This window comes from Botryllus schlosseri, chromosome 9 (assembly GCF_051294905.1).
Source record: "Botryllus schlosseri isolate E-star chromosome 9, Bs_hap1, whole genome shotgun sequence".
Lineage (NCBI taxonomy): Eukaryota > Metazoa > Chordata > Ascidiacea > Stolidobranchia > Styelidae > Botryllus > Botryllus schlosseri.
The window spans coordinates 24,825,228-24,851,295 of NC_137244.1; the positions used below are offsets into that span (position 1 = coordinate 24,825,228).

Below are 26,068 nucleotides of genomic sequence, written 5' to 3' on the forward strand. Positions count from 1 at the left end.
AATTGATGATTTATTGCAGTTTTTGCGAGGGTGGCAGTCCCCATATAAAAAAACAATAAATGTGATAGTAAATCGCGCGAACAAGAATATCATGTAGCACAAATATTCCCAAAAATAATATTATTATGTTGATTTACGGAAAAATTATGAGCCTACATCAAGTCTTCAAAATTCAGGACATTTAGGCATATTTGGAAATTGCTCCCGGACGCCAGTTCGAACAGTGAAATTCCGGACATATGGCAACCCTATATTAGTCGTCGTACTCGGCCACGGATAGCAAGATAAGGATACAGATTTTGCAATTAACTTCCGCATATGCAAGGTATGCTTTCTAACCCAGCGTTCAGAGTAAGATTCAACCCAGACTGCACCCAAAATACGAGCCATTCCACTACGCACATTTATTTGCCACCAAAAAGATTACAGACGATCAAGAAGCAATATAATACAACAACGGTTTCATTCGCTATCACTGAGCGCTTCGTATTGCGGACGATTTATGATTTGCCTGCCTTGCGCTTGGCCGACGTCCTGAGGCGCCGGCGACTGCGAGGCCGCGGGCATAGCGTGTACGGGCCTTGCTGGTGGCTGGTAAAACTGTTGGTCGTGCCTGGCTGGTGCGGGAGGCCTTGCCTGTCGAATGCAATTATGGCAGTTGGCGGAGACAGCGATGCCAGAAGTAAACCGAAATATAGGAATAACAGGGGTTGCAACCAAGTCACAAGGCACAAGTCAATCTCACTTTTATAGTTTTGACCCAAGTCAATTCGAGTCATTTTCAATTCACCACCGAGTCAAGTCCGAGTCCAAGTCAGTTAGCAGAGTTCGAGTCATGGTATCATGAATCGTCTGAGTCCGAGTCATTCTGTGGACTGCTCAGTTTCCAGATAAAGTCTGGGTAAACCCACTTTTTATAACTCTGTTTGGTGATATCGAATGGTTCGCATTCATAATAGACTAATTTACCTCACTTTTAGCAGTTTCTGGTCGCATTTTCAAGTACCAGTACCAATAGACGAAATCACAATAGTGGGGTTGCTTTACTATTCTTCGAAATTACAATGAAATGTCGGTCTGGGTCGTCTCAGTCTCGAGCCATAGGACTTGGTTCGAGTCATGCGCAATGACTCGAGTCCAAGTCGAGACAATACACAGATTCGAGTCATTACAACCCTGGGAATAACAAGCGGTTGCATATTACAAATCAGACTTGGACAGTACATCAGCCTTGTCTAATCGAACAAGTATGACATTTCATTACTGACCCCCCTCTGCATGAGGTTCGCTTCTCGGTACATTGTGACAATCAAATCAACTTCTGTATAGTGTAATTAAACACACTGTGTGTACTCGGCAGGAATGCGAAACAACGAGTTACCTGTGACGGCGAAGATCTGAACATCAGCGCGCTCATGTATTTCTCCGATCCACCTGAAAAGACAACGGTCAAGTAGGGCGAGTTTTTGCAAATTTTGCAACTTTTTTTACAGCTTCCGGCAGCTTCCTAAATACTCAGAAGTTATGCAGCATGGCGTTTTAAGCTGTTGGGAGGATTCTTATGTTGCAACTTTTCTCCTTTTTTTCACGCAACTTTTTGTATCTTTTTCGATTTTTCATGCCGCTTGTTGCAATTTTCTCCCATTTTTCACGCAACCAACTTTTTACCGGAAATATTCGGCGCTATATGTCCACAGATCACTTGATTATTCCGCTTTCGTTCGGATTTGAGGTCCTTTCTGATTTGACGTACATTCAGGCTAGACGGCCGAAAATTGTTTTTTCATTTGGTCGATTTTTTCAGGCTATAGATTCTGTTGAAGTCGCCAACATTGAGTTTTGCTACAGTGCCTAGGATACGGATCGATTCGAGTATCTCGTACCCTAATCATTTCAAGGAACCTGTCCATCAACGCAGCTTTTTAGCGCAACTTTTGTGAAAAATCAGTGCATCTTTCCACGGATTTGACTGCAACAAAAACTTGCCCTGGTAATTAGCATAGCGAGTTCTGTCATCTACGTAACGGATAGAGAGTTATCAACCCTCAACTACGCAGTACTAAACCAATTGGCACAGGTTGAACGTGGCCTACAACCAGAGGTGGTCAAAGTAGTCACCAGGGGCGTATCTAGCCGGAAAAAATGGGGGGGTACCTTTAGAAAAGGGGGGTGTTTTTAAAAGGAGAGGGTGTTCCTCGTTCTAACCGATTGATCAGGATAAATGCAAGCACAAATGCAGACATTACCATGGTCAGATAATCTTACTCGTGTTTGTGACTTCTTCATTCGCATATACAAAACTAAGTACAACTAAACATATCATTATAACCCGTAAGTGATGGTAACAGCGGAAAGAGAGACAGCCAGATATCTTGACCTTAATTACCAAAGCGAGGATGTTATCACGACAGTGCGCGCAGATCATATTACAGCACAGCGGGAGATCTCTCCATTCGCGCTCAAATACGAACACTCGACCGTAAAGACTCGCAAATGAATTATAGTATGTTTTCGTTTGTGTCAACTGTTCAGCCTGTTCTTACACATGATCTGGATTAATTTTGTTCTAAATCAATATGATATCTACTGTCTGTCAAGATAGTGTAGTATTTTTGGTGTGTGGAGATGGTAAACGTCACGTGAATAACAGCGGCCCGGCGCAGGCTTAGGCTCGCGATCAAAATGCACTCCTAAATGCGTTTGCGGTGCAAAAGTGACAATTGCGAATTGTCAAGGCAAAGACTATAACTTCTCGTTATTACAACATTACATTGAACATTGCCTGCGCTAGGGACGCTTGCTTGATTTATCGCGTCTCCAACAAGCCTAGTTTCACTCGCTTGAACAATCACATCAGCAGTAGGCCCGGTGCGTACTGTACCATCGCTGCCTGCACTATCGCATCTGCATTGGCGCACAAGGGCGTAGCCAGAAAAAATATTTGGGGGGGGCGAAAAATTCGATGACGTAAATGAACCCCTCCCCTAAAGGTTAGGAGAAAATACGTAAAAGACGATGGTCTTAGGGCCCTTATTGGATGATTAACACAACATCTGCATGGGGCGATCGTTACACATATATTACACTCACAGACATAAACTGCTAGTTATAATATAATGATTGTGGAAAACTCAGGCGTCAACACTTTCGCGCGAAGCGCGAAAATTTTTCATGGTTAATGAATGAAATTGGTTCATTATATTGTTACTTGCATATTGCAAATACGTTTTCCTTTTCAGATTTACCGGTATGGCTAATAGAAGTGGTGTCATCGAACATTCAGGGGACATTTAATTATATACATCTTGAACTATGTTCATACAACACGGCAAGACTATTTATGAGTTTCTTTTTTCGACACGCCCCCCTTTATGACAGTGGAAAATTTCGCGTCCCCCTTATCGTCATATCACAAAATGCAACAAGAATGCGAGCAATCCCAACGGATTGTTTGATGGCATGGAAGGTTATATGACTGTTGATGAGAGAATTCACAAATTTGAAATTCGGACTATACACATAGCAATAACCACGAATCGGAGACAAATCGCGCCGAGCGCGAAATTTTTTTCAGTTGACCGAAGCTTCGTGCCCCCCTTCATTCATTTTATTTTCATTTATTGCTGTTACTTCATGACTTACGGAGAAAGCAGTCATCACTCAAAAGATCGCTCACATGCAAGGTTGTAGCCAGAAAAAACTTTTTTTTTTGGAGGGGGCAGTTTAGCGAAGCTCTCTTGTGGCAACACCTCGCAGAACTGTATATCCTTCCATGGGCAATTTCATCACTACCCTTTATACATACGATTCTTAGACGCACACACACACACACACACACACACATACCCTATAGAAGCTCCCTGTTGCCAACTATAGCTTATTGGGCGATCGTTTCACGGACGAGCCCAAATCGCTGACACTAGGTGACGAACAATCAGTGTGGAGCGGAAATTTTTTTCAATAGATGGAAGAATTTGATCAATAATATTGGAGCGTGTATATGAGCAGCAAGTGGCGTCCATTGTTATTACTTTACTTCGTTGAAGCACGGTTATTTAGTAACCCCTGGTAAAGATTGGCGCTACTTTCAAGATTGGAATCGCTGATACATACCAGACCAATTAAAAAAACTCCTTTGATCAGACTCGTGCGATTTCAAATTAGCACTTTTTAACGGGGTGGTGATATTTTCCTGTGCCAGTCGCATTAATGTCGGAGGGGTCTAATTGCAGGGACAGGATGATTAGGCGCCAGCCATTTAAGCACCCGAAAATACATACCTTGGGCTTCTGAATACATGCGTCGGTTTTATGACCGTCACTTTACGGAAGCGCGTGTGGCCTACTTTACATGTCTTCGTGTGTCCCGGAACGGAAATTGCCGGAACTAACATTCCCCAACTCCCATACTGAACTGACAACCCTGGACTCAATCAACCCAACGACCTCTGGCTACTCTAGTGTATCTGCTTGTACTGTTGTATTCTCATAATTGAAGACGCAGCTAAATCTAATTATAGGTATTTGGTATTTGCAGAAGAAATTTCTTTCGGGATAACGATAACGAAATCAAGACATATACGGACACTGAATCGCGCGAAGCGCGAAGAAAAATTTTAGGTTGCATTCATCTGCCCAAAATACTCTAATATATCTATTGATTTCACGAAAATTTTCCAAAAATTTGGGGGGGGCGATCGCCCCTTTCGCCCCTCTCTGGCTACGCCAGTGTTGGCGCACACGATATTATCGCTTGCCCACACAATCGCATCTGCAACAGGCCTGGTACGAAAGAAATCATCGCTGGCCATGTGGCCAACTATCGCGTCTCGAGCCTAGCATGCGGTGGCTCCGATCTCTCGAGCCTAGCATGCGTTGGCTCCAATCCAGGGATAGATATCCCTGGCTGCAATCTCTCGATGGCTTGGTGACAATGCCGTTAGGTGTTCGCTGATTAGTGATTGTAATTAGAGTGACATTGCTGAACTGAATGACATCGAAGGTCTGCAGACATGTGCGATTGTGCGTGCGCCGTGCGTGCGTAAGTGAATTCCGCTAATATCTAAACATAACCATCAGAAGATGTGTGTCAACGGTCAAGGCTTGAGTTGTAAAAGACGAGAAAGGTTTGAACAACCTGAAACCTGTGCCATTATAGAACAGAGTCTAACTCGGACATTTTGCCTGCGCAAATCGTCGCCGAGGTTACGTAATACGCCTTGATAAGCGGCGTATTTAATTGTTCGCTAGCGATCAGGGACTCGCTAATTGACAGCACTTCCGTTCTAAACATTTGTTGATAGTAAACTAACACGAAAAACCAACTCGCGCGGCATCGAAATTTCATGGCGTCTAATGCGAGCGCTATGTAACTGGATAATAGAGCTCAGATGAGGCGAGAGAGCCATGCGACGATACGCTTTTCGGGCTTCCGTAGACGAGAGAACAATACGAGAAAAACGCATCACCGCACTGCGTTGTTTGCTCGGTCGCTGGCGTGATGATGCTGCGCGGCAATACGGGGATTACCGATTTAGTAGAATAAGAAATATTGGATCAATGGAAATAGATTTAGGAAGGGGGATAATCGAGCTTGGAAACGGGGGGGGGGGGGTACCGGACACCGATTACCCCCCTGAATACGCCCCTGGTAGTCACCATCGCTACTCAAGTAGAAGTAGAAGTAAAGCTGGAATTTCTACTCAAGTAGAAGTAGAAGTGTTGGTTCACAAGTAAGTAAGTAGGTATAAGGTATTCTACGCTTATTTTTGCCTACAAAACTGAAAACTGTCAAGTAGAAGTAGAAGTAGTCTAAAATCATAACTACTTAAAAAGTAGTGTGAGTAGGCAAAATCTACTTCAAGTACTTCAAAAAGTAGAAGTACTTCGTTACTGACCACCTCTGCCTACAACTGCTTGGTGATCCCAGAATAAAACTCATGGCTCCCGGGATTCTAATATAGATGCAATTACTCAACCTGTTATGCTACCACAAAGAATGTAATGCCATCGCATTAAGTACAATTTGGTATTTTACAACGCCTATTTTATTGTACTTTGTGCAAATTCTGAGGGTTTCGTATGCTTTCATAGTGGAAATAACTATTGAAACTGGAATTCGCGTTGATAAATTACCTCTCAAGTGGCAAGGAGCGTATAACACGAGTACTACCCATTGCAATTTATACTCGGTTCAGAATAGAGTAGAGCCTAGCCATGATTAAGAAAGCCCACGTCAGACAACTCATCCTTACTTTGTGCTTGACCATTGCCGGCTTGGCTTTTCCGCTCTTCTGCGTGGGAAGGCTTGCTTGCCGGAATAACACCGCCGGGAGCCGCGTGCATGGCCGCAGCGATATGATGTCGGGGGAGAGACGCAAACGCAGCATGAGACAGGAACATATCATTCATCGAGTACCTGGGAATAACATCAAGTGATACAGCGGTTCATAACGCATGGGATGCCTGTTCTCGGACACAAGTACCCCAGGGGTACGTGGTGGGCAACGTTATGTTTCCGGCACTGGGATAATTTTCTGCAACATCGACTTACGGGTCAACCACGACCTAAGTTTAAAATCATCAAATTCAGCGTTTAGTAAGACTGAATACCACCAAAATTTAACATCGCCATGAAATGTTACTCGCCTCATCTATATTATCGCTAGTAAACTGTTGCGGTGATGAGTTACTTCATAGCGTAATTTAGATCTCAGATTATTTCTATCTTCAGATCCAGTATCAACTGCTTAATATGAAGGGTACTTGATTAGCGCTACTGTAATCTTCAGCGTATAGCTCATTAACGATGATGAGCCGGCTATAGTTTATGGGACTGGTCTAGTATGGCAAAGCTGCATCTTTTGATCTTTGCTATCTCAGCGGAATGTTTGAAAGTGTAAATACATTTGTCATTCAGTTGTGCACACTTTATACAACATCATTTTTAAGGGGTACGCATTGGAAAAAAGTTTGAGAACCCCCGGGTTAGATTAAGATAAGAGGTAGGTTAGTGTTAGGATTAGCGGCCGCTAAGTGCCGAATTCACTCATGGTGAGCAAAACACTTGGTTCCAGAGAGATAAACGCTGAAACCGTCCGAGAAGTACACATACCAACCTGAAATTGGCCCCTTTATGAGCGGAATGCACTTCCGACGACCCTTCCGTGGTCAGCAAAGCTTCCCGAATGATGTCCTCGAGAGAGGCCCGCGAAGTCCCGGCGCCGAGTTCGGCCGCGGCCGCCGGCGGGGGAGGTGGAGGGACCGGGGCACGGACCGTCGGAGAGCGGACGCTCTCGGGACGCATCTCGTGGCGAGCTGATAAACGGGTATATTAAGTTCCGACGAAAAAGAACGATAAAAATTTGAAACAGAAAAATTTAGGCGACCTGATAAAATGAAAAAAGAAGCCGGAAAACGAATTCCGACAATTTGAAATAATAAATAAACAAAATTAAAAATAAAATACAAATAAAAAATGGACTCCCACAATTTAAAATGACAAATTGCGAAAATTGCGAATAACTCGATTACCTTGTAAGGTGATGAGGTCTGAAAGCTACCAAAATCTGAATACCATCGGTTTCAAAAAAATATAAGAAAACTAAAATCATTAAATTTGTAAATTGACGTATCTCGTGGTGGGCCGATAAATCCAAGAATGAATCCTGACAATTTCATATGACAAATAATAAATGTAATTAAAAATTAAAAATAACATTACGAGGTCTACTTTGCAAGCGGATATATCTTGTGATGAGCTGGTACGCGGCAAAATAAATTCCGATAACTTTCAATAGGTAAAACGGAAAAAAATAATAAAACTGAAATTATGACTCGGTAAGTGAACAAGTTCGAGGTACAGAACTTCAATATACAATTGAATAGTATATGCATATTGAAATGAACCTGAATATTTTCGGCTGACACTCGTCAGGGGCGATCGTCAGCAACTGGTAGTAGTGGTAATAGTACATTGAACGTTCTCGTATCCGACATTTCGTGCTGGCGACGTCATATTTTGTGTTACGATTGTTGATATACGATGTTCTTTCGAATTCTGTACTAGTTGCTGACGCTTACTCCTGACGAGTGTCAGCCGAAAATATTCGAGTTCATTTCAATATGAATATACTATTCAATTTCATATGAACTTGGTAAGTGTACGTGGACCAAGATCTGAATTAGGACAATTTAAAACACGCAGCTATTCATTGAGCTTACGTCTCGATTCGGCGGGCTGGGCATATCTCTGCGGCTGATGCTGCTGCTGCATAGGCGGCGGCTTCGATTGCGGTTTGGCTTCCGGCTTGCCTGGGTGCTTGTCGGCCGGAATGGGCTCGGACCTGACTGGGTTTGGTTTGGACGCGGCGGCGGTTGGACGGTTTGCAGCAGATTCTTGCTTGTCCTGCCTGTAACACGTCGCGTGCATGAAGTAACATCACTGGGGTTCTTAACTGTCACGGTGTCGCAGCTTAGATTGCTACGTTGCATAAAAAAATTTGGTTTGAACCCAACCAGTAGAAATAGAACCAAACCAAATTGAAATTTCGACCATTTTCAGAAATAACATTTATTTACATTTTTTATTCTAAACTTCCCGGTTTCTTAGATTGAATTGTTAGGCTGCAGACCAAATTTGGCTCATTCCATCCAGTAGCAACAGAACCAAAGCAAATTGAAATTCGACCGTTATCAGAAATAATAGTATTTACATTTTTTTTCTAAATTTCCCGGTTTCGCTGATTCAACTCTTTATTTCCAGTTCAATATGAGTGTTACGATTTCACAAAAGGTGTTACTCAAATCACCCAGGTGTACGCCGGAATAGGCTATATCGTCTAATACAGCGTTGGCTTCAACCTGGGGTCGATTGCCTTTTTGATGGGGGGTCCCTTTCTTAGTAGGTCCCCTTACAAAACTTGGAGGTGGGTGGGCCACGGGTCATTTTCAAGGCTTAAATCGGACCGCGACCGTAAAAGTCAAGGAATCATTTCCACAATGATTATGACTTGCAGCGCGCAGATTTTGTCCAAGTTTACATTGTAGAAAAAGAAGTTGGCTGCTAACGTAATTTTCTATGCAGAACACGCAGAATTTTATCAATTTTTTTGTCCTAAAATAGCGGATGCGTATTATGCATGGGTACAGGGTTTTTTCCAGTATTGACATGCTGTTTTCAAGGTGGAAAATGGAAAATGGAATGAAAAATTACGGTATGTTCTCAATCGTACTTACATGTAAAACCGGTCGATGAGCTCGGCGGAATGTTTTGCCAGGGTCATGCCTTCCGGCCCAGCCAGCGAGTATAGCAAAGGCGGTCGGTCCTTATCCTGCATGTGCCGCGCGGCTTGCGGCGGAATCTGCGCTGGCACGAACGGCCTTTCCGGTGGCATCGTCTGTCTCGGTCCGGCGCTCGTCTGAAAAAAAAGTATAAAAATAACGACCAGAAAAAAATTTGACCAACCACAGAACACTATACTCACCGCCTCGACCCTCGCGTGCGCCACGTCTGGCGTCCTGCGGTGTTCCGGTCCGGCGCTCCTCATTCGTTCGTGGTCCTGCCCCGGCGAGGGTGCCTGATTCGGACCCCCGGCGTTGGCCGGAAAATTGAGGTTGATGATGTGGTCGATCAGGGTCCCGGCCTTCATTTTGGTTCGTCCGCACGTTTTCAAATCTTCTCCGGGATTGGAAGAGTCCACGTCCTAGGCGTTCGGGTGTTAAGAATTTAGTAAGCCGGACCAGAAGGTGAGCAGTTTGAGAAAGTAGATTTTGTCGAAAGGTGACATGCTTTTCGAAAAGTTAGCACTTTTGCCTAAAAATTGTGATGCAGAAGGTATAGTGATGTGACAGCAGTGAAGTTTCTGCAATGCGAATCCTGTTAAATTCCACTAACTAGATTGAGATTGTTCGGTACTGTTTGAAAGTATATTGCTGTTTGCTATAACCTAAATTATACAGTCAAGAGTAGCTTGATTGCATAACTTAACCTCTCCGTCTCTGAAGCTTTTCCAATTCCCATATACCTTGTTGGAAACAAGTTGTAGACTGCTTTAAACAATTTCATACGGCACCCAAACTAGACCATGAACTCTCTCTATTGCGACACCTTGCAGAAAATACATTCCAAACTTCTCGGTCAATTTAGGATTTGACGTTTCATTTGTGTAATTAATGGACAAGCTTCTTGCATTTTGGAACTGAGATACTGAGACACTGGTCTAGACGCCGCTTACTGCAACCATCTGTACTTTGTTCTGCAGAATCTGTCCGTTACTCAGTTGCTTGCGCCTGTGCTTGGTAGTGCGTGACTGCGTGTCTTATTCTTTGCAGTTGATTGCAGACGAATTTTAGTTCATAAAAACAGAGAAAGCTATCAAGCACATTCGTCTATGCTCTCTACGCCACCGAAGGTTTATTAACTAAAACCTATTTGAGCACTCCAAAAAGTAGAAGTGCTTCGTTACCGACCATCTCTCTCGACCCAAAACGTGGTTCGATCACAAGCCAGCAGTTCGACTGATGCGCAGGCCCGAGTCCGACAAAAACAGCTCAAGTGCCGACACCCAAACACGCACGTGGTCTAGGTATGTGGAGTGAAAATCAAAAAAAAAAAATTGAATTTTAAAATGCGGTCTCGATATATGGTGCCAAATATCAAATAAAACGCTTGCGTCATGATTTTGGGTTCGTGCGCTCTCCGGTGTCCGTGCAAATTCACAGAACGGGCCGAAAAAAGTTCGTTTTGCCATTACTCGAAAACTGCTTACACGAGAACGCTAGCTTCGGAATTAAAAGACGCAGATGTAACATGCTTCTATCTCACTTCCATAGAACTTATAAATGAATAAAAAAACGTCACATTAAGCAAATTAGTGATTTTTTTGAAGTAAAATTAGACACTGGCTATTTTTGGCTTGTTCGGTGAATTTGCACAGCCGGTGCACAAACCCAAAATCATGACGGAAGTATTTTATTTGATAACTGGCACCATTTAACAAGACCACGTTTTGAAATTCATATTTTTTTCATTCCACCCTACGGTGTAGTGACGCGTGCTCTCAATTTCCACACCAGACCAGCCTATACCTTCTTCCACTTAGCCAAATCCGTTTGATACATCTTGACGGCCCGCTCTAGTTCGGACAGCAGACAAGACAAGGCGTACTCATCGAGAGATTGTCTCACTTCGTGCATGCGGCTGCTCCTGGAGCTGGGCCGGCTGTGTTCCTTCGGTGTAGGAGTGTCCTTTCGGTAAGGGGAGTGCGTGTCGCGTTTCGGAGAGCCGTAATGCGCCGGGTAGGTCGGGTTCATGAGAATCGCCGACTGTTGCCTGCGACATGATTGGCGTTAAAATGATGTAAATTAACGATGTTACTATACTGGACTGCACGCAATTTCGGACATGAATTTTAATACTTTGAAAATGGGGGTTCCGAGATCCTAAACCCCAACGATAAGCCACTGTTCTGATCTCAGACATGTTTCAGCAACCACAAGAATGATTATGATTCTGGGCGTTATCAAAATTTACGAACAAGCTGCAACATCATTGATAAATAAGATGCTAATTAAGTGCCAGATTAAAAATTTATAGGAGAGCCATAGGTTCCCGACTCCTGGTATAGTGGATGAGCTGTGATGAATTTGGAATGTTGTAAAGTTGTTCATTTTGAAACCGGTTCACAGAGCAAAACAGTTTACAGACCCCTGCTATTTCATGTAGCATTGGAATTTATCGGTTAAAGTATTAACAGTTAAACAGTGTGCAAAGCATCCATTTTCAGTCCCTACAGGCTTCAAGAACACCGACTAAACCAACAATAACGCCGTCAAAGCTAGTTTGAAGAGAATCGTGGACGTAGAAAACCTCAATTTACAATTGAATCAAGACATTTATATCGAAATATCCCCCAAATATATTTGGCTGTCAGTAACCTGCAGAAAATTCAAAAGAACACGGCATATCAACAATCCTATCATATTCAGGTTCCTTTCAATATGAATATATCCTTTAACTGTGTACCAAAGCAAGTTGATCGCGACAGATTTCGCAAAAAAAAAACATTCGCAAGCGTCTCACGGCATCCACCTTTGTTCGTTCCTTGCGTCAGAGACATGCTTCGGTGGGCGCGGGCTTCCTCTACGTGGCGGACCGTCATGGTGACCGACCGGCAACCTGTCCTCCTGAAAGCGAACATGCCAGCTCATTTCGGACAGGAATTTGAACAAATAATTCGACAACCGATTACGGTTGTGTGAATTATCAACCATGTCACAAGGTTCCGAGTTTCAAGTCAATTGGACTTTTATAGCTTTGACTCGAGTCAAGTCGAGTCGTTTTCAATTCACCACCGAGTCAAGTCCGAGTCCATGTCATTGCGTTCAATGATCAGTTCCGTCCGTCTTGGCCGAGTAATGTGACTTGGATCGAGTCGTGCACAATGACACAGTGTTTTACTGTCGCGAATGTATCGCACACAAGCATTTCATGTACAGCACATCAAATAAGATATTTGAGAACAGTGCATTTTGTAATCCAACAAAAAATTTAGAAATTAGCCCTAGTCACAACATATAAGAAATCCTGTTGGGGGGCATCGAAGTAATCCATATACACTACTATCACTTTAACGAAACTCACCCTGGTTTGACCCCTCTGTTCATACTGGCGAGAATCGTGCTTTGGCTCTGTCCTAAAACCATCCGAGTGCTGCCGCGAATGCCTGTGCTTCATCTGAGACTCCGCATGCTCGCCGGGGCTCTGCGTGCGCGGCCTGTAAGGTCCTTGGTCCATTTTGGCCGCCCCTGGACTATCTATAGACCCACAGCGGCCTGATTTCGCAGCATACGCTGCCGGGTCCATGTACGCGTGCGGGGGCATATTCTGGTACACGTGCGGTGATTTTGTAGCTTGTCGAGCGGGAGAGTGGGGGTAATGCGGGTGCGGGTAGGGTTTCCCACCCGGGGCTTGCGTGGGGCTAGGCTGCGAAGTAACGGGCGGGTGACGGTGGGGCGATCCCGAGCTGCGTTGCTGGTGGAATGGGCTTGCGGGCGAGTTACGACCTTTGACTGCGGGGTGATTTGCGAATTCGCGGCCGTCTCCGGACCCGCTGCGGCGCCGAGACGCGTCCGGGCTGGATGGTTTTTGGGAGGGGGAGTGGCGGCTTTCGGTGGAGCTGCGGCCTCCCGGAGATGGGGCAAACTGCGGGGAGAACGGGGGGCCGGCACGGGCCATGGTAGGGTGGCTCGGGATGAAGTTGATTCTTTCCACGGGCAAGCCGGCGGCTAAAGAATGTAACATTGCAATTACAGGGGGTCAGTAATGACGTACTTCTACTTTTAGGAGTGCTCAAGTAGGTTTTCCTATTTGCAGTAATTACTCAAGTAGTTATGTTTTTTCCCCACTTCCACTGTGCAGCTTTTAAGGCAAAGCCATTTACTACAATCAGCCATATCACAGCGTCAGTAAAACCAACTCACCTTGACAGGCCAGTTGGTATGGGCCAGGGGCGCTGACAACCAACTGAGGAAATCCCTGTGGCATACCTGTTCCTGAAAAGAGAAACAAGTCAAGTCAGGTAACCGTCACCACCGGTCTTGTACAAAATATCGGATTTTCAAAATGCGCCCGTAAAAATAAAAATCCGCCATTTACCAGATTCAATTCGGAAGCAACTAACTAACTAACATTTTTAGTTTGTCTGAATCTTGTCCGTTTTCCACACGAACATCAGTACAAGTTTGAAACGGGACCACTAAATGACTCTGAGCTAGCAATGTCCGCTGATATTCACCAACGGCAATCGCAGACACTGTGTATTGACACAAACACATTACCTCTAGACCTTAAATCAAGCCATTTTGGATGCGGAAATTTAACACAATGACACAAAACAATAACTTCGTATTGTTAATTTATTCACTAAAAGCTTTTAAACAATTAAGATAAAATCGTAAGACCCTGCTGTAATTCGAAATGTTGGAATTACTACGTCTGTGTGACATTACAATATCTAAAAGATATTAAAAATAATAACAAGTTCAATTAAATCACTTATTTAAAATAATTATAATGAAATTGTAATGCAAAATGTAGGTAATATTATGTATGCGAGACGTAATAATACATAAAATACAATATCAAATTATATTAATTGATGAAATTAGGTAACTAAAACAAATTATAATTTTGTTATTATTATCTCACACAGACAAAATGTTTCAAACATTTCAAATTATAATTTTATCATAATTCATCAACAAAATCAGTTGATTAAAACAAATTATAATGATGTTTGCTATCACACAGACATAATATTTCCAACATTTCACATAATAATTTTATTACAATTTCATTATAACTTTATCATAATTCATATAAAATACAATTTCAAATTATAATAATTACTAAAGTTATTTGAATAAAACAAATTATAATATGTTTGTTATTATTACATCACACAGACATGATATATCCTACATTTCGAATTTGAGTCCCCATATGATCAACATTCACTACGGATGAGAATCAGACAAATAAACTAACAATATCAAGTTATTGTATCTTGTAAACCTTGAATCTTTATTTGTCGCAAAGCAGCATTAAACAAATACAAAACAATTAAACAAAACGTTTCACCTCCAGGAATACCCGATGGCGGCTTGTTCAACATGAGCTGCGCAGTCTTGAAATCTTGATTGAGCAATTTCGACGTGTCGTCACTCTGCGGGCTGCCGACCGCGCCAGGCTGATGCATCGCGCTCAGAGTAGGCAGCAAGCCTGGCGGGTAACCCAGCCCCGGGACTATGAATGGGTACAGGGGAGGGCCGCCGATCCCGGCGCCCCGGCCATACTGGCGGATCACCTCAAACAAGTCGGAGCTGAGTCCGGGGGAGGTGAGAGGAATGTGGGGCAGACGGAGTCGGGCAAAATCTGGATGCGCCCCTGCTAGGCCTGGAAGAGAATAGATATGTAATATATTTATTATATACTTCTGAATTCCATCGACAATTGTATTCTTTTGTGAACGCAAGTATTGAAAACTATGCGGATTGAATGGTATAAATTCATTTTCATTTACCAGTGATCTTCAATACTCCTACATAGAGTGAGAGAGATGCAACGTTAGAACTACTACAGTTTAACGATGCTACTTATGCACTTCCTCATATACGTTATGGTTTATGTAGCTTCAACCATCGTATATTTGCACTTGATCGAGATTTAATTAATTGTAATTCCTTACAATGTTCGACTCGCTATTCGCACTACTCATGATATTCACTATTTACTGTTATCTTAAAAGTAGACAATACCGATCCAATCACTCTAAACTATAAGCATAATTATGTATATTATAACCCTACTATAATCATTTTATATCTTTCATGGACTACTTTCGCATACCGTGTCCAATTGGGTTGTTCGAACATAAATTTTTCTTCTAATTTCACTGGCCATTTGATAAAATCTAGTATTCATGCAGGATAGTTCTATAATGAATATTTAGAATACTTCTCACCGTAAAGACTATTTACTCATATTTTATACTGCCACAACTTCACTTCTATCGGTTGGAATCGAATCGAATTTGCTATGAATCGTTTTTTTTTAGACGACTGAACAATTTCACGAGGTTGCGAGTAAAATTTGAAAAACATTTCAGTAGCTTCACCCCTACAGGTTGGAATTGAGTCAAATTTGGTGTACAGCGTTATTTTTACCAACCCAAAGATTCTATCGAATGGCTAGTAAAATTTGAAGAAAAAAATCGTTTTTGAACTGAACAACTCTAGTGTCCAGACGCACAGATCGTGTGTATGTATCTCATGAGTCGGTGTACATGCCGCAAAAACGTCAAGGACGAATTCGATATTTGGTAAACAACCGAGTTAAGTGCTAAAATTCGCTAGAGTCCGTTACCTTGCATGGAATACATATCCAACGGTAGCGCAGCCAGCTGTCGGCGTATAAGCTCTTCCGTAACTTGCGGGCTCGGGATTTCCTTCTTGATTTGAGGATGCTGAGGAAGATGACTAGCTTGCGAGTATCGCAAGGAAGACTGGACACAGAAAGAAACATATTAGGAACATGCCTTTTTTCAAAAAAGTTCAAAGTCAAACAGTGTAAAAAGTTACCGATTGGTGCGAAGGCTCTCTCGATTTATCCGGCGTCCTACGGTGAGTCTGGTGCAGTTCTGAAAAAAATTACAGATTATTTCACTTACTATTTGCGGCAAAATATTCAAAACGAATAGTTTTTAACCCACTTGGAAGGCAAGCCCTTGTTTTTGACAAGTCGAATTCAAACGACAAAATGCGGCGTCTTATATGCGGCCGTAAATCTAACAATTTCGGTCAGCATCATATCAAGTTAATGGCACAAAACATGAAACAAAAAGTCTTCCAGTTGAAAAATTACGCTGCAATGAATGCAGTACAGAAAGCAATATTCCAATTTAGTGCCGTCAGTCACCCGTTCAAGCAATTGAAGATAAGGTACAATGCATTTCGGATTGAGAAATCCGACAATCTAGATATATCGTTAAAAATACTAGGTCTAAAAGCAGACTTGTACAAATTACCAATCTAGATAGTTGGAGGTCGGTTAACTACCGTTTTTTTAGTAGTTCTAGTTCTAACAGTGGTGTAGCCAGGCATCGGGTTTAGGGGCTCAAATCCCCTTCCATTTCACACTCAGAACCCCTGTTCTGTACTGATGTTCGTGTGGAAAGTCAATTTGATTCTGATAAAAACGGAGTTGCTTCGGAGTCAAATCTAAATAGTTGCGTTTTAGTTCGTTGTGGATTTGGAAGGTTGGTTAGTTCTAGTTCTAGTTGCAATTATTGAAAATTGAGTAGTTGTAGTTCTAGTTCTTGTTGCGAATTTTGAAAAATGAGCAGTTCTAGTTGCCATTTTTGAAATGCGAGTAGTTCTAGTTCTAGTTGCGATTTTTGAAATGCGAGTAGTTGTAGTTGTAGTTCTAGTTGCGATTTTTGAAATGCGAGTAGTTGTAGTTCTAGTTCTTGTTACGAATTTTGAAAAATGAGTTCTAGTTCCGTAAACCGGGGTAACTTTGGACAATTTTCAACAATTCCGCTTTCTATCTTGGAAATGCTAGGGTGCAGGGGAGGCAAGTTTTGTGTTTTTCAGGGGTCATGGAGCAAAGATTAGAATTACCTAATCCAAAATCTTCATGGTCATAAATAAGTATCTTATTTTTGTAGATTATCCGTGTCCAAAGTTACCCCTGCATGTGGGGTAACTTTGGACAATGTAGTTTTTTGTATGCCTTTACACTCTATTGTTTATGAAACCTCGTAAATGAGGCGTATTTGGTAAGAGTTGATGAGAGCAGTGGCTAAAACTGAAAGAAAATAGTATATGTCTGGCCTATTACATGATTTTTACCTAATCCCCCCCCCCACCCCCAAAAATATAAATTTGGTAGTTTATGAAGGCTAATGCCCCCTTAGTCATCCCTTATCTCAATTTTCCCTTGTGCCATCACCAATTGGAACTTATAAATAATATATGGTGATAAGGGGTATCCCACTGGCAGTGTCAGCAATCGACAGCAAACATTAAGCATGTTACCGTGATTTATTGCCGATTTCAAATATATTACTGTTCCTTTAAAGATCCACTTTCCCTTTCCTATGTCCTCTGATGGATATATTTGTGGTAATTTACGATATACCATATTCAGCAGGCGCATCTTTAGGAGTGTGTGATAGGTTTTTGAAGTAGCTTACACCCGATTACAATCTCTCGGCTCATTGCCTACCCATTTTTTCATATTTTGGCAAACTCTTAATTTATTGACCTTCTCATTCCATTTTAAGAAGCCATCAGGCCTGTCATAAGGAATATAGTTGACGATACACTTCGACACAGATGAAGCAGCCCTTTCCAGAGCTCTAAATATCACATTTTTCACTGTCCAAAGTTACCCCGTTCTGATAAAATTTGACAGGGTAACTTTGAACATCACATTTTCTTGTATTGATCTAAGGGTGAGCCCACTGAGATTTTTGCCATAGTTAAGACTACTTAGAGGTATCTGCTGCCAAGTTTTGAATCTATGAATCACATGCTATCTATGTTAGGTTGGAAAAAGTTTAATGGCCATCAATTTTGATGAAATTGACCCCCGCCATTAATTTATCAATGTCGGGTCAAGTTTATCTGGTAGTGAAATGAATCCACCTTTTATTGAGACTACTTGTGGTACTGTTGCCTCATGAAAAAGAATTGGACATCCAACGGCAACCCTTTTCCATTAATAACCATTTAAATCTTTTACTGCTTAGTGTCCAAAGTTACCCCGGTTTACGGTTGCGATTTTTGAAATGCGAGTAGCTCTGGTTCTAGATGCGCATTTTGAAAATACACCAGTTAGTACAAATCTTACCAAAATTGCTCAAAAACGTAAAATCACCTTCGCTCTTCATAGCATCCTGGCTCATATACTGATACGCCCTCTGCGCATCCGAGCCCCGTTCCACGTCAGTAGGGGTACGCCTGTCCACGTGCTTAGGCGCCGGACTATGCCGGGACATCATAGACGAGTAAGGCGCCCCCGACGGAGACATACTACGATTCGAATCATCGCTATGTTTACGCTGCACAACCGGGGTGCCTTCAAGTATGGAACCCATGCGTTTTTGCTGTGTCCCAGGGTGCCGGACCTCGGCCTGGCCAGGGTAACGCATGCCGTGGGCGTGGACCTGGTCTGAGACGGGCGACGCCCTCGGGTGTGGCTTAACCACCACTCTTTTTCCTAGTATAGTCTCAGTGCGTTCTACACGATCGTCTTGCGGGCGCTGCATAGGCTGGCCTGTCATGATAGACCCTTGCGGCGGGGCACCTCTTCTCATATCCTCAACCGGGGATACTTCTGTGGATGGTGGGACCATTTTAACGATGGATGTTCTTGGCGGGTGGACCGGTCTCACTGCCGGGGCGTTTTCAGACCCCGGGACACGCGCATACTGGAGACCTTGCCCAGGTCCGGTGATAGTGGCACGGTGGGTGTCTGACGGTGCTTGGTGGACGAGATGGGCCGGCACTGACGTGGCGGACACGAATTTTGTCGGGACTGAGCTGGTGGTGAGGATGGGCCGGCTCAGGTGGGTCTGGACAGAGGCGGGTGGCTGCGACGGGCGTGCGGGTGGGTTTTTGGGGTGGGATGTGTACTCCGGGCGGTATACTTCCTTCTGAAAGAAAAAAACGCAGGAAAATTTCCAAAATTTTTTCTTAAAAACAATGTCTCCGCGATTTTAAAGTGAGCCGTAGCTACCATGATGTCACAAAGCGTTAGCGGATGTGAGCATGTGACCCTTCGTCACAGGGAGTAAAATTATGGTTGGGGGTGGGACAATTCTTAATTTTTGGGTTAGCGGATTTGTGGTTATAAAGTCAAATTATGCTCCAGCTCGCATGCTCCATTTTTTTCGTCATTATGTCGCATTCTCAGAATAATGTCGGGCAACAGTCGCAAAATTCAACCGATCGGAACATCGCATTGAGGCAGCTAGCAAATTCACAAAGGCGATTCTGTAGCATTTGAAGGAAAAAGCTCATCGTCATAGATATCATGAGGTTATAGATAAGCTGAAGCACTCACTCTCACTCCACCCTATCAGCGAGTACAGCGTAATAACTATATACGTTTTTCTTACCTTGACATTATGCTCCAGATTAGGTGGTTCCTTACGCATAGTGCTGTAAAATTTGAGGAAATATCTCAAACCGTTACAGAATACAGAACACAGAATACGTAACATAATCAAACAGTTTCATTCACACAGACAGCTATATTGGAAAAGGGCCAACAGATATATACTGGTTTCACAGCCAAATACGACCCAGATCAAGCCGGGATATCGCTTGTAATAATCGTCCGAAACACGAAATCCGGTAATATTATCCACCAAACTGCAGGGGTTGTATGCACAAAACTTAGACGAAGCCTTTTACCTCTGCATCGGCGCGCGCAACGACGAAACCGGTATGACGGCTGTAGACGGAATGACGGCGGCCCGCGAAGCCATCGCGTCCAAATCGCTTTGCGTGTATATCCGAGGATGGGAGACGGGCATTTCTGCAGGTCCTGTAACAACCAAAGGATGATTTCGATAAGAAAGACGACCAAATCCTTGCCTCGAGCCGAGAGATATGATTTTTCAAGCACTGAGATTTTAGTTTCAATACCATTTTCCTCGTGAAAGCTTTGGAACCTCGATCGAAAGGACACGTATTTAGCGGTCAATCAAAGGTGGCTACTCTTGAATGTTGAGCCTAATGTTCGCCAATGTGAAGCACATTTATTCCTAAACTACGTTCTACTTTACAAAATATAAAGTGTAAAAAGCCATTTTGTCCTTGAAAAAACTGTTCCAGAAGTGGAAAGAAGCCACTTGAGTTGTGAAGGTAGGCAAAAGCCGCGGAAGTAGGCTGCTTTGTCACTGAAAACTAGAGTTATTCAAAAATAGATTTTTTCTTCAAATTTCACTGGCTAGTTCTTAAAATTGTTAGGTCGGCTAAAAAAGAACGCTGCACACCAGCTGTGGCTCAATTCCCACCCGTAGAACGAAAATATTAAAGTCGGAAAATTTTGTATTAGAAAAAGTTTTTTTTTTCAACTTTCACCGACTGTCCCATGTAATTGTTGAGTTGTCTCGCAAAAAACGATGCACAGCACATTTGGCTGGATTCCAACCGGTGGAAGCTAAATTTTTGGATTTGAATAGCATTTACGATGGATAGCTCTGTAATTAATAAGGATTTCCAGTCGTAAACAGTATATTTTACAATCCAAACTTGCGCACACCTTCCGGACTACATTGTCGGGTTATATTTACCCTTTGGATAGCCGGACTTGATCGGGGCGAAATCTTTCTGCAGAGACGAGGCGTGCGACGCCACGGGGTGATAATGCGGCGGAATGTGAAACGCTTGCGGCTGTCTTGATTGTACGGTGTCTAAATAAGCAGGGTAAGATTAGTCGGAACGAAATTACATAACATTGAAGAGTTTCTTGGAGGTACAGAACTTCCAATATACATTTGTATAATATGTTTATATTCAAATATGTACTAAGCTTAAGCGATCTCTTTGCCTCGATTATTCAAAATTTTATGCCGGTGACGTCACATGTGGTGATACGATTGTTGACATACGCTGTTCTTTTGAATTCTCTACTACTTGCTGACGATTACCCCTGACGAGCGTCAACTGAAAATATATCAATATATCATTCAATTAAATATAATGGCTTGTTTCGCAAATTGCTAATTTCGCTGTCAAAGTAATTACTAGCTGAAATAACGATTTCCAAGACGTCGCAAAACTATTTCTCGAAATAGCACAAATTGAAAGTCTGACAAATACTCAACTATGCAGCTTTGAAAAGTAGATTTGGCAAAATGTCACATGGAATGACCGCAAACAAAAATGACCGACGACTCCGCTAATACAGAAATTTTAGAAAATTTATTCCGCTACTGCGATGATACAGCGGTTATTACAATTTCACCCGCCAACCAGAAAAAAAACTTTCTACCAGGATTGCAGCCAAGGCACAAAGGTCCCGAGTCACGCGAGTTAATTCTACATTTATAGTTTTACCTCGAGTCGAGTGAAGTCATTTTCAATTCACAACCGAGTCAAAGTCAGGGTTCAAAGGTTCGAGTATGAGTCACAGTGTCCAAGTCATTGTTTTCACTGTTCATTTCCGATTCCAGTCCGTTTCAATTCCCTTTTTTACAACTCTCTTCGGGTGACATTGAATTTAGTAGTAATTTTACTCACTTTACCCAGATTTTGACCCTATTTCACAAATACCAGTACTCGCAGACAAAATATGTATAATGTGGTAGCGTTACTATTCTTCACATTGAAATGAACCCGAATTTTTCCGGCTGACACTCTTCGTGGGTTATCGTCAGCAGCTAGTAGAGAATTGGAAAGAACATTCTATATCAATAATCATATTACAATCGGCTTGATCGCCAATCCTATTCGCCATCGCGAGAGAAGACACTGCAGAATACGCATAATTATTGACTTATGTTACGTAAGCAAAGAAGCAAGCTGCTACAAATTGCGATAAAAGGCGCAGTCAACCATTACCCGTGTTCTCCAACTTTCCGGCGCCAGTCAGGTCAATCGTTCGATGTAAGTCGCTCGCGGTTTTCGCGTGTTGATACGGCGTCGGATGTGCCACTTGGCTTGCGACGGAGACGTGCGGCCTTTCGAGCCGCACAGGACGAACTTCGGGCTGCGCGGAAACCGTTTTGACGATGTGCGCTGACAAATTGACAGGAAACGACGATAAACATCCAGAAACGCGACTGTTTTTGAACGCGTCACAAAATTCTTTCAAATCAGGAATGAACAGCTTCTTGGAGATACAGAACTTCAATATACAATCGAATAGTATATTCATATTGAAATGAATTCGCTGAATTCGGGTTCATTTCAATATGAATATACTATTCAAATCGGGAAAGATATTACAAATTTTCAACAACATTATAACTAGACAAAAGTCGATGCAGCCAACGTCACTAGAAGCACAAATTTCAAAGACAAAAACTGCTGGAAAACAGGGTTGTAATGACTGAAGACAACTTTTTATTGACTCGACTTGGCCGAGTCATTTTTTTAAACGAGTAAAATGATTCGACTCGAGTCAATTTTTGTGTTGACTTGCACTCGAGTCATTGTGCGCGACTCGAACCAAGTCATACGACTCGAGACTAGGACGGCCAAGACCGACATTTCACTTCAACTTCGAAAAATAGTAAAGTTTTACCATATTATTGGTATTTCTTCCATCAGTCCTGATACTTGGGAAATAGGGCCAGAAACTGTTAGAGCTGAGGTAAATTACGATATTATGAATGTGAGTTACTGTATGTCACTCGAGCACCGGATTGAACAGTGAACATAATGACTTGCCTCGGACTCGAGTCAAAACACTCTGACTCGGACTCGACCATCTGCTAGCCGACTTGGACTCGACTCGGTGGTGAATGGAAAATGACCCGACTTGTCTCGAGGCAAAACTACCAAAGTGAAATTGACTTGCGACTCGGAACCTTGTGATACAAACCATGGAGGCTTCCAAAGTGGAACACAGTACCGAAACTATGACCCTAGTTGTTAAATTGACTTTTAGTGCATTTTCAGTACTTGAAAAAAATCATATCTCGCTAATCTGCTTGAACCATCACAATTAATACTCGCTTCAGATTGGAGTACTTACTAGTTTATTTCAATTAAATAATATGTGGATATTGAAATAAACCCGAATATTTTCGGCTGACACTCGTCAGGGGTAATCGTGAGCGACTAGTAGCGAATTGCAAAGATCATTTCAGGTAAACCCATTCTTAAAATTCTACCTGTTTTGTTGTTAGACGAGGCTGGATTGAAGGTTAGCGTCGCGATAGGTACAGCGCCTGGCGGAGGAGGCAACGATTGTGGCCGTTGCGTGTCTTGCTTTGTGTTGTTCAACTGTTCGGGCGCGTGGGTCGATGCCGGACGGCTCACTGGACAATAGAAAGTGCGACAATGAAACGTTACAATCGGTTTGCTGACAATATCGAGTAATCATTAGCTAGTGCGAGTTTTTTGCAACTTTTTTTTACAGTTTCCGGCAGCTTCCTAAATACTCGGAAGTTATGTAGCATGTTGTTTTAAGCCGTTTGGCGGAATCTTATACCGCAACTTTTTGGAACTTATTCGATATTTCAGTAAACTTTTTTGCAATTTTCATTTGCATTTTCATGCAACTCACTTTTTACTTGAAATGTTCGGCACCATATGTAAATAGATCGCTCGATCATTTCACTGTCGTTTAAATTCGAGGTACTTTCTGATTTGACGTACGTTCACGTAGGGCTGTTCAAAAATAACCCTTTTTCCTGAATCTTGCTGGCTACGTGATTAAATCGTTAGGTTGCCTCGAAAAACGACGCACACCAAATTTGAATTCATTCCAACCAATATTCGCGGATTTCGTACAGTTTGAAAATTTTGAATTTGCCCAAGAATGCAAAAAAAAATTTTTTCAAATTTTTCTGCCAACCCCATGAAATTGTTGCGCTGTCTTCAAAAACGATGCAAAACAAATTTGACTCAATTCCAAGCTGTAGAAGTGGAGTTATTTCAGTTTTTATTTGATAATTCTGGGATAATCCTTGATCGGTGGATCATCCTCAGAATTATCATCGAAAAACTTGAATAACTCCGCTTCTACAGCTTGGAATTGAGTCAAATTTGTTTTGCAACGTTTTTGAAGACAGAGCAACTAACAATTTCATAGGTTTGGAAGGAAAATTTGAAAAAAAAAATTGTTTGCATTTATCGGCAAATTGAAAATTTTCAAACTGTACGAAACCCGCGAATATTGGTTGGAATGAATTGAAATTTGGCACGCGTCGTTTTTTAAGGCAACCTCACGATTTAATCACGTAGCCAGCAAGATTCAGGAAAAAAGGTTATTTTTCAACAGCCCTGTGACGTTCAGGCTAGACCGCCGAAAATTACATTTTCATCGGGTCATTTTTTTCAGGCTATACATTTTGTTGAAGTCGCCAACACTGTGTTTTGCTGCAGTGCCTCGGATACGGATAGATTCGCGTATCTCATACCCTAACAATTTCAAGGAACTTGTCCATAAACGCAACTTTTGTGAAAAATAGGTGCTACTTTCAACGGTTTTGACTGCAACAAAAACTTACCCTAAATTACACTTTGAAAGAAATATCGGTATCAATCATTAGAGGTGAAAAATCTCTCGGCAATTGGCGCTAGTGGCGATGCTGCGAAGTGTTGCACCGAACTGCCTACTGTTCAATTGAGACGAGCTATAGACATGAAAGCTAAGAAGGCTTCTTAAACAAAATTCATTTCGACATCACAGTTTAGGTACTTTTGCCAGTGTAAAGGCTAGCAAGCAGCAAGGTGCAGTTCTTCAAAATTGACCGAAGTGGTTGGTGATTTGTAATAATGTAGGTAATATGAAAAAGGCAGCATGGAAATTCTCATCAAGTGGAAATTTCCAATATTTGCTTTCGAGTCGCAATACTTGCATACATTTGTCCTACTTACGTTCAGGGTTCACCGGTCTGCGAAATTTGTGAAACTAAAAATGTCGGGATCCACTGATCAACAAAAGGCGGCGGTCTCAGTACCTTCGACTTCCCTGGTCACCGGCGTGGGTCGTTTTATGACGTCGGCGATGGTCGGGACCGGCTGCATCGTGGGCCGCGTGGTCTCCAGCTTTATGGAATCGGAAAAGTCGTCTTCGAACGCGTACGGGGAACCGGCGACTTTCCTAGTAGCGACCTTGGACTCCTGACAAGTTGGACGCTTTGAAAATTTTCAGTTTTTCCACGTTAGATTGGAATTAGAACTGCTGCTACGCCGTTATTTTTTAAAATTAGATCAAAATTAGAATTATAGCTACACAGTTTATTCTAAACAAATTTTTTATAAATTAGATTAGAAGTAGAGACTAGAACTAAATTGAGGGCATAGAAACATCTCACACATTAGATTACCGGCGTCTCGCTCTTATTAGTCCAAGTAGACTAATCCAGTTGCCCAAGTCTGCCCTAAAAGCACTCACCACATCGTGCATGTTAGGTTCCTCATCGGCGCTGCACGTAGCCGAGCTGTCGCCATCGGTGTCTTTACGAGCGTGAATTTTCCCGGCGGGCTTCGGCTGGGCCTTGCTCCACGCCACTTTAGGCTTGGGCTCAGACGTAGCGGACATCAACGGCGTCGTCGTCACCAGACTCTCACTCGTGGCGGCAGCCAGTTGGGAGATAACCGACACTGGCGAAGAAATAGGGGTAGTCGCCGACGATTCCGGAGCTGTTTTTGGACTTTCTGCCGAAACTGAACGGAGGAACAGGCACAGTCGTTAATATCGAATTTGAAAATTGAAATGAGGATCTTCTTGGGGGATGCAGAACTTCAATTTACCGTTGAATGGTTTATTCATATTGAAATGAGCCCGAATATTTACGGCTGACACTCGTCAGGGGTAA

At 42.6% G+C, this 26,068-nt stretch overlaps 1 protein-coding gene and 1 long non-coding RNA gene across 6 annotated transcripts in view; one reads left to right on the forward strand and one right to left on the reverse strand.

Annotated features, from left to right (window-relative positions):
• Window positions 1-389: 389 nt before the first annotated feature.
• LOC145447186 (uncharacterized) overlaps window positions 390-26,068 on the reverse strand; it is a 50,904-nt gene continuing 25,225 nt past the window's right edge. For 2 of the 5 annotated variants that reach the window (XM_080325592.1, XM_080325593.1), the window contains exons 23-44: window positions 25,645-25,916; window positions 25,208-25,370; window positions 23,414-23,560; window positions 22,137-22,313; window positions 20,867-20,986; window positions 19,983-20,115; window positions 19,685-19,727; window positions 18,415-19,219; window positions 16,140-16,198; window positions 15,925-16,063; window positions 14,641-14,955; window positions 13,482-13,553; window positions 12,643-13,286; window positions 12,091-12,185; window positions 11,088-11,331; window positions 9,485-9,703; window positions 9,237-9,418; window positions 8,223-8,410; window positions 7,118-7,316; window positions 6,254-6,417; window positions 1,382-1,434; window positions 390-636 (exon numbers count right to left, since the gene is read on the reverse strand). In XM_080325592.1, the coding sequence (XP_080181718.1) occupies window positions 463-636; window positions 1,382-1,434; window positions 6,254-6,417; window positions 7,118-7,316; window positions 8,223-8,410; window positions 9,237-9,418; window positions 9,485-9,703; window positions 11,088-11,331; window positions 12,091-12,185; window positions 12,643-13,286; window positions 13,482-13,553; window positions 14,641-14,955; window positions 15,925-16,063; window positions 16,140-16,198; window positions 18,415-19,219; window positions 19,685-19,727; window positions 19,983-20,115; window positions 20,867-20,986; window positions 22,137-22,313; window positions 23,414-23,560; window positions 25,208-25,370; window positions 25,645-25,916 (4,607 nt within the window). In that variant the 3' untranslated portion in view covers window positions 390-462. The remainder of the gene's footprint in view (window positions 637-1,381; window positions 1,435-6,253; window positions 6,418-7,117; window positions 7,317-8,222; window positions 8,411-9,236; window positions 9,419-9,484; window positions 9,704-11,087; window positions 11,332-12,090; window positions 12,186-12,642; window positions 13,287-13,481; window positions 13,554-14,640; window positions 14,956-15,924; window positions 16,064-16,139; window positions 16,199-18,414; window positions 19,220-19,684; window positions 19,728-19,982; window positions 20,116-20,866; window positions 20,987-22,136; window positions 22,314-23,413; window positions 23,561-25,207; window positions 25,371-25,644; window positions 25,917-26,068) is intronic. The other 3 variants (XM_080325594.1, XM_080325595.1, XM_080325596.1) reach the window with 3 other exon arrangements.
• On the forward strand, window positions 2,385-2,914 carry LOC145447187 (uncharacterized). Its single transcript, XR_013917489.1, has 2 exons — window positions 2,385-2,503; window positions 2,792-2,914. It is a non-coding gene; the product is annotated as an uncharacterized LOC145447187 (long non-coding RNA).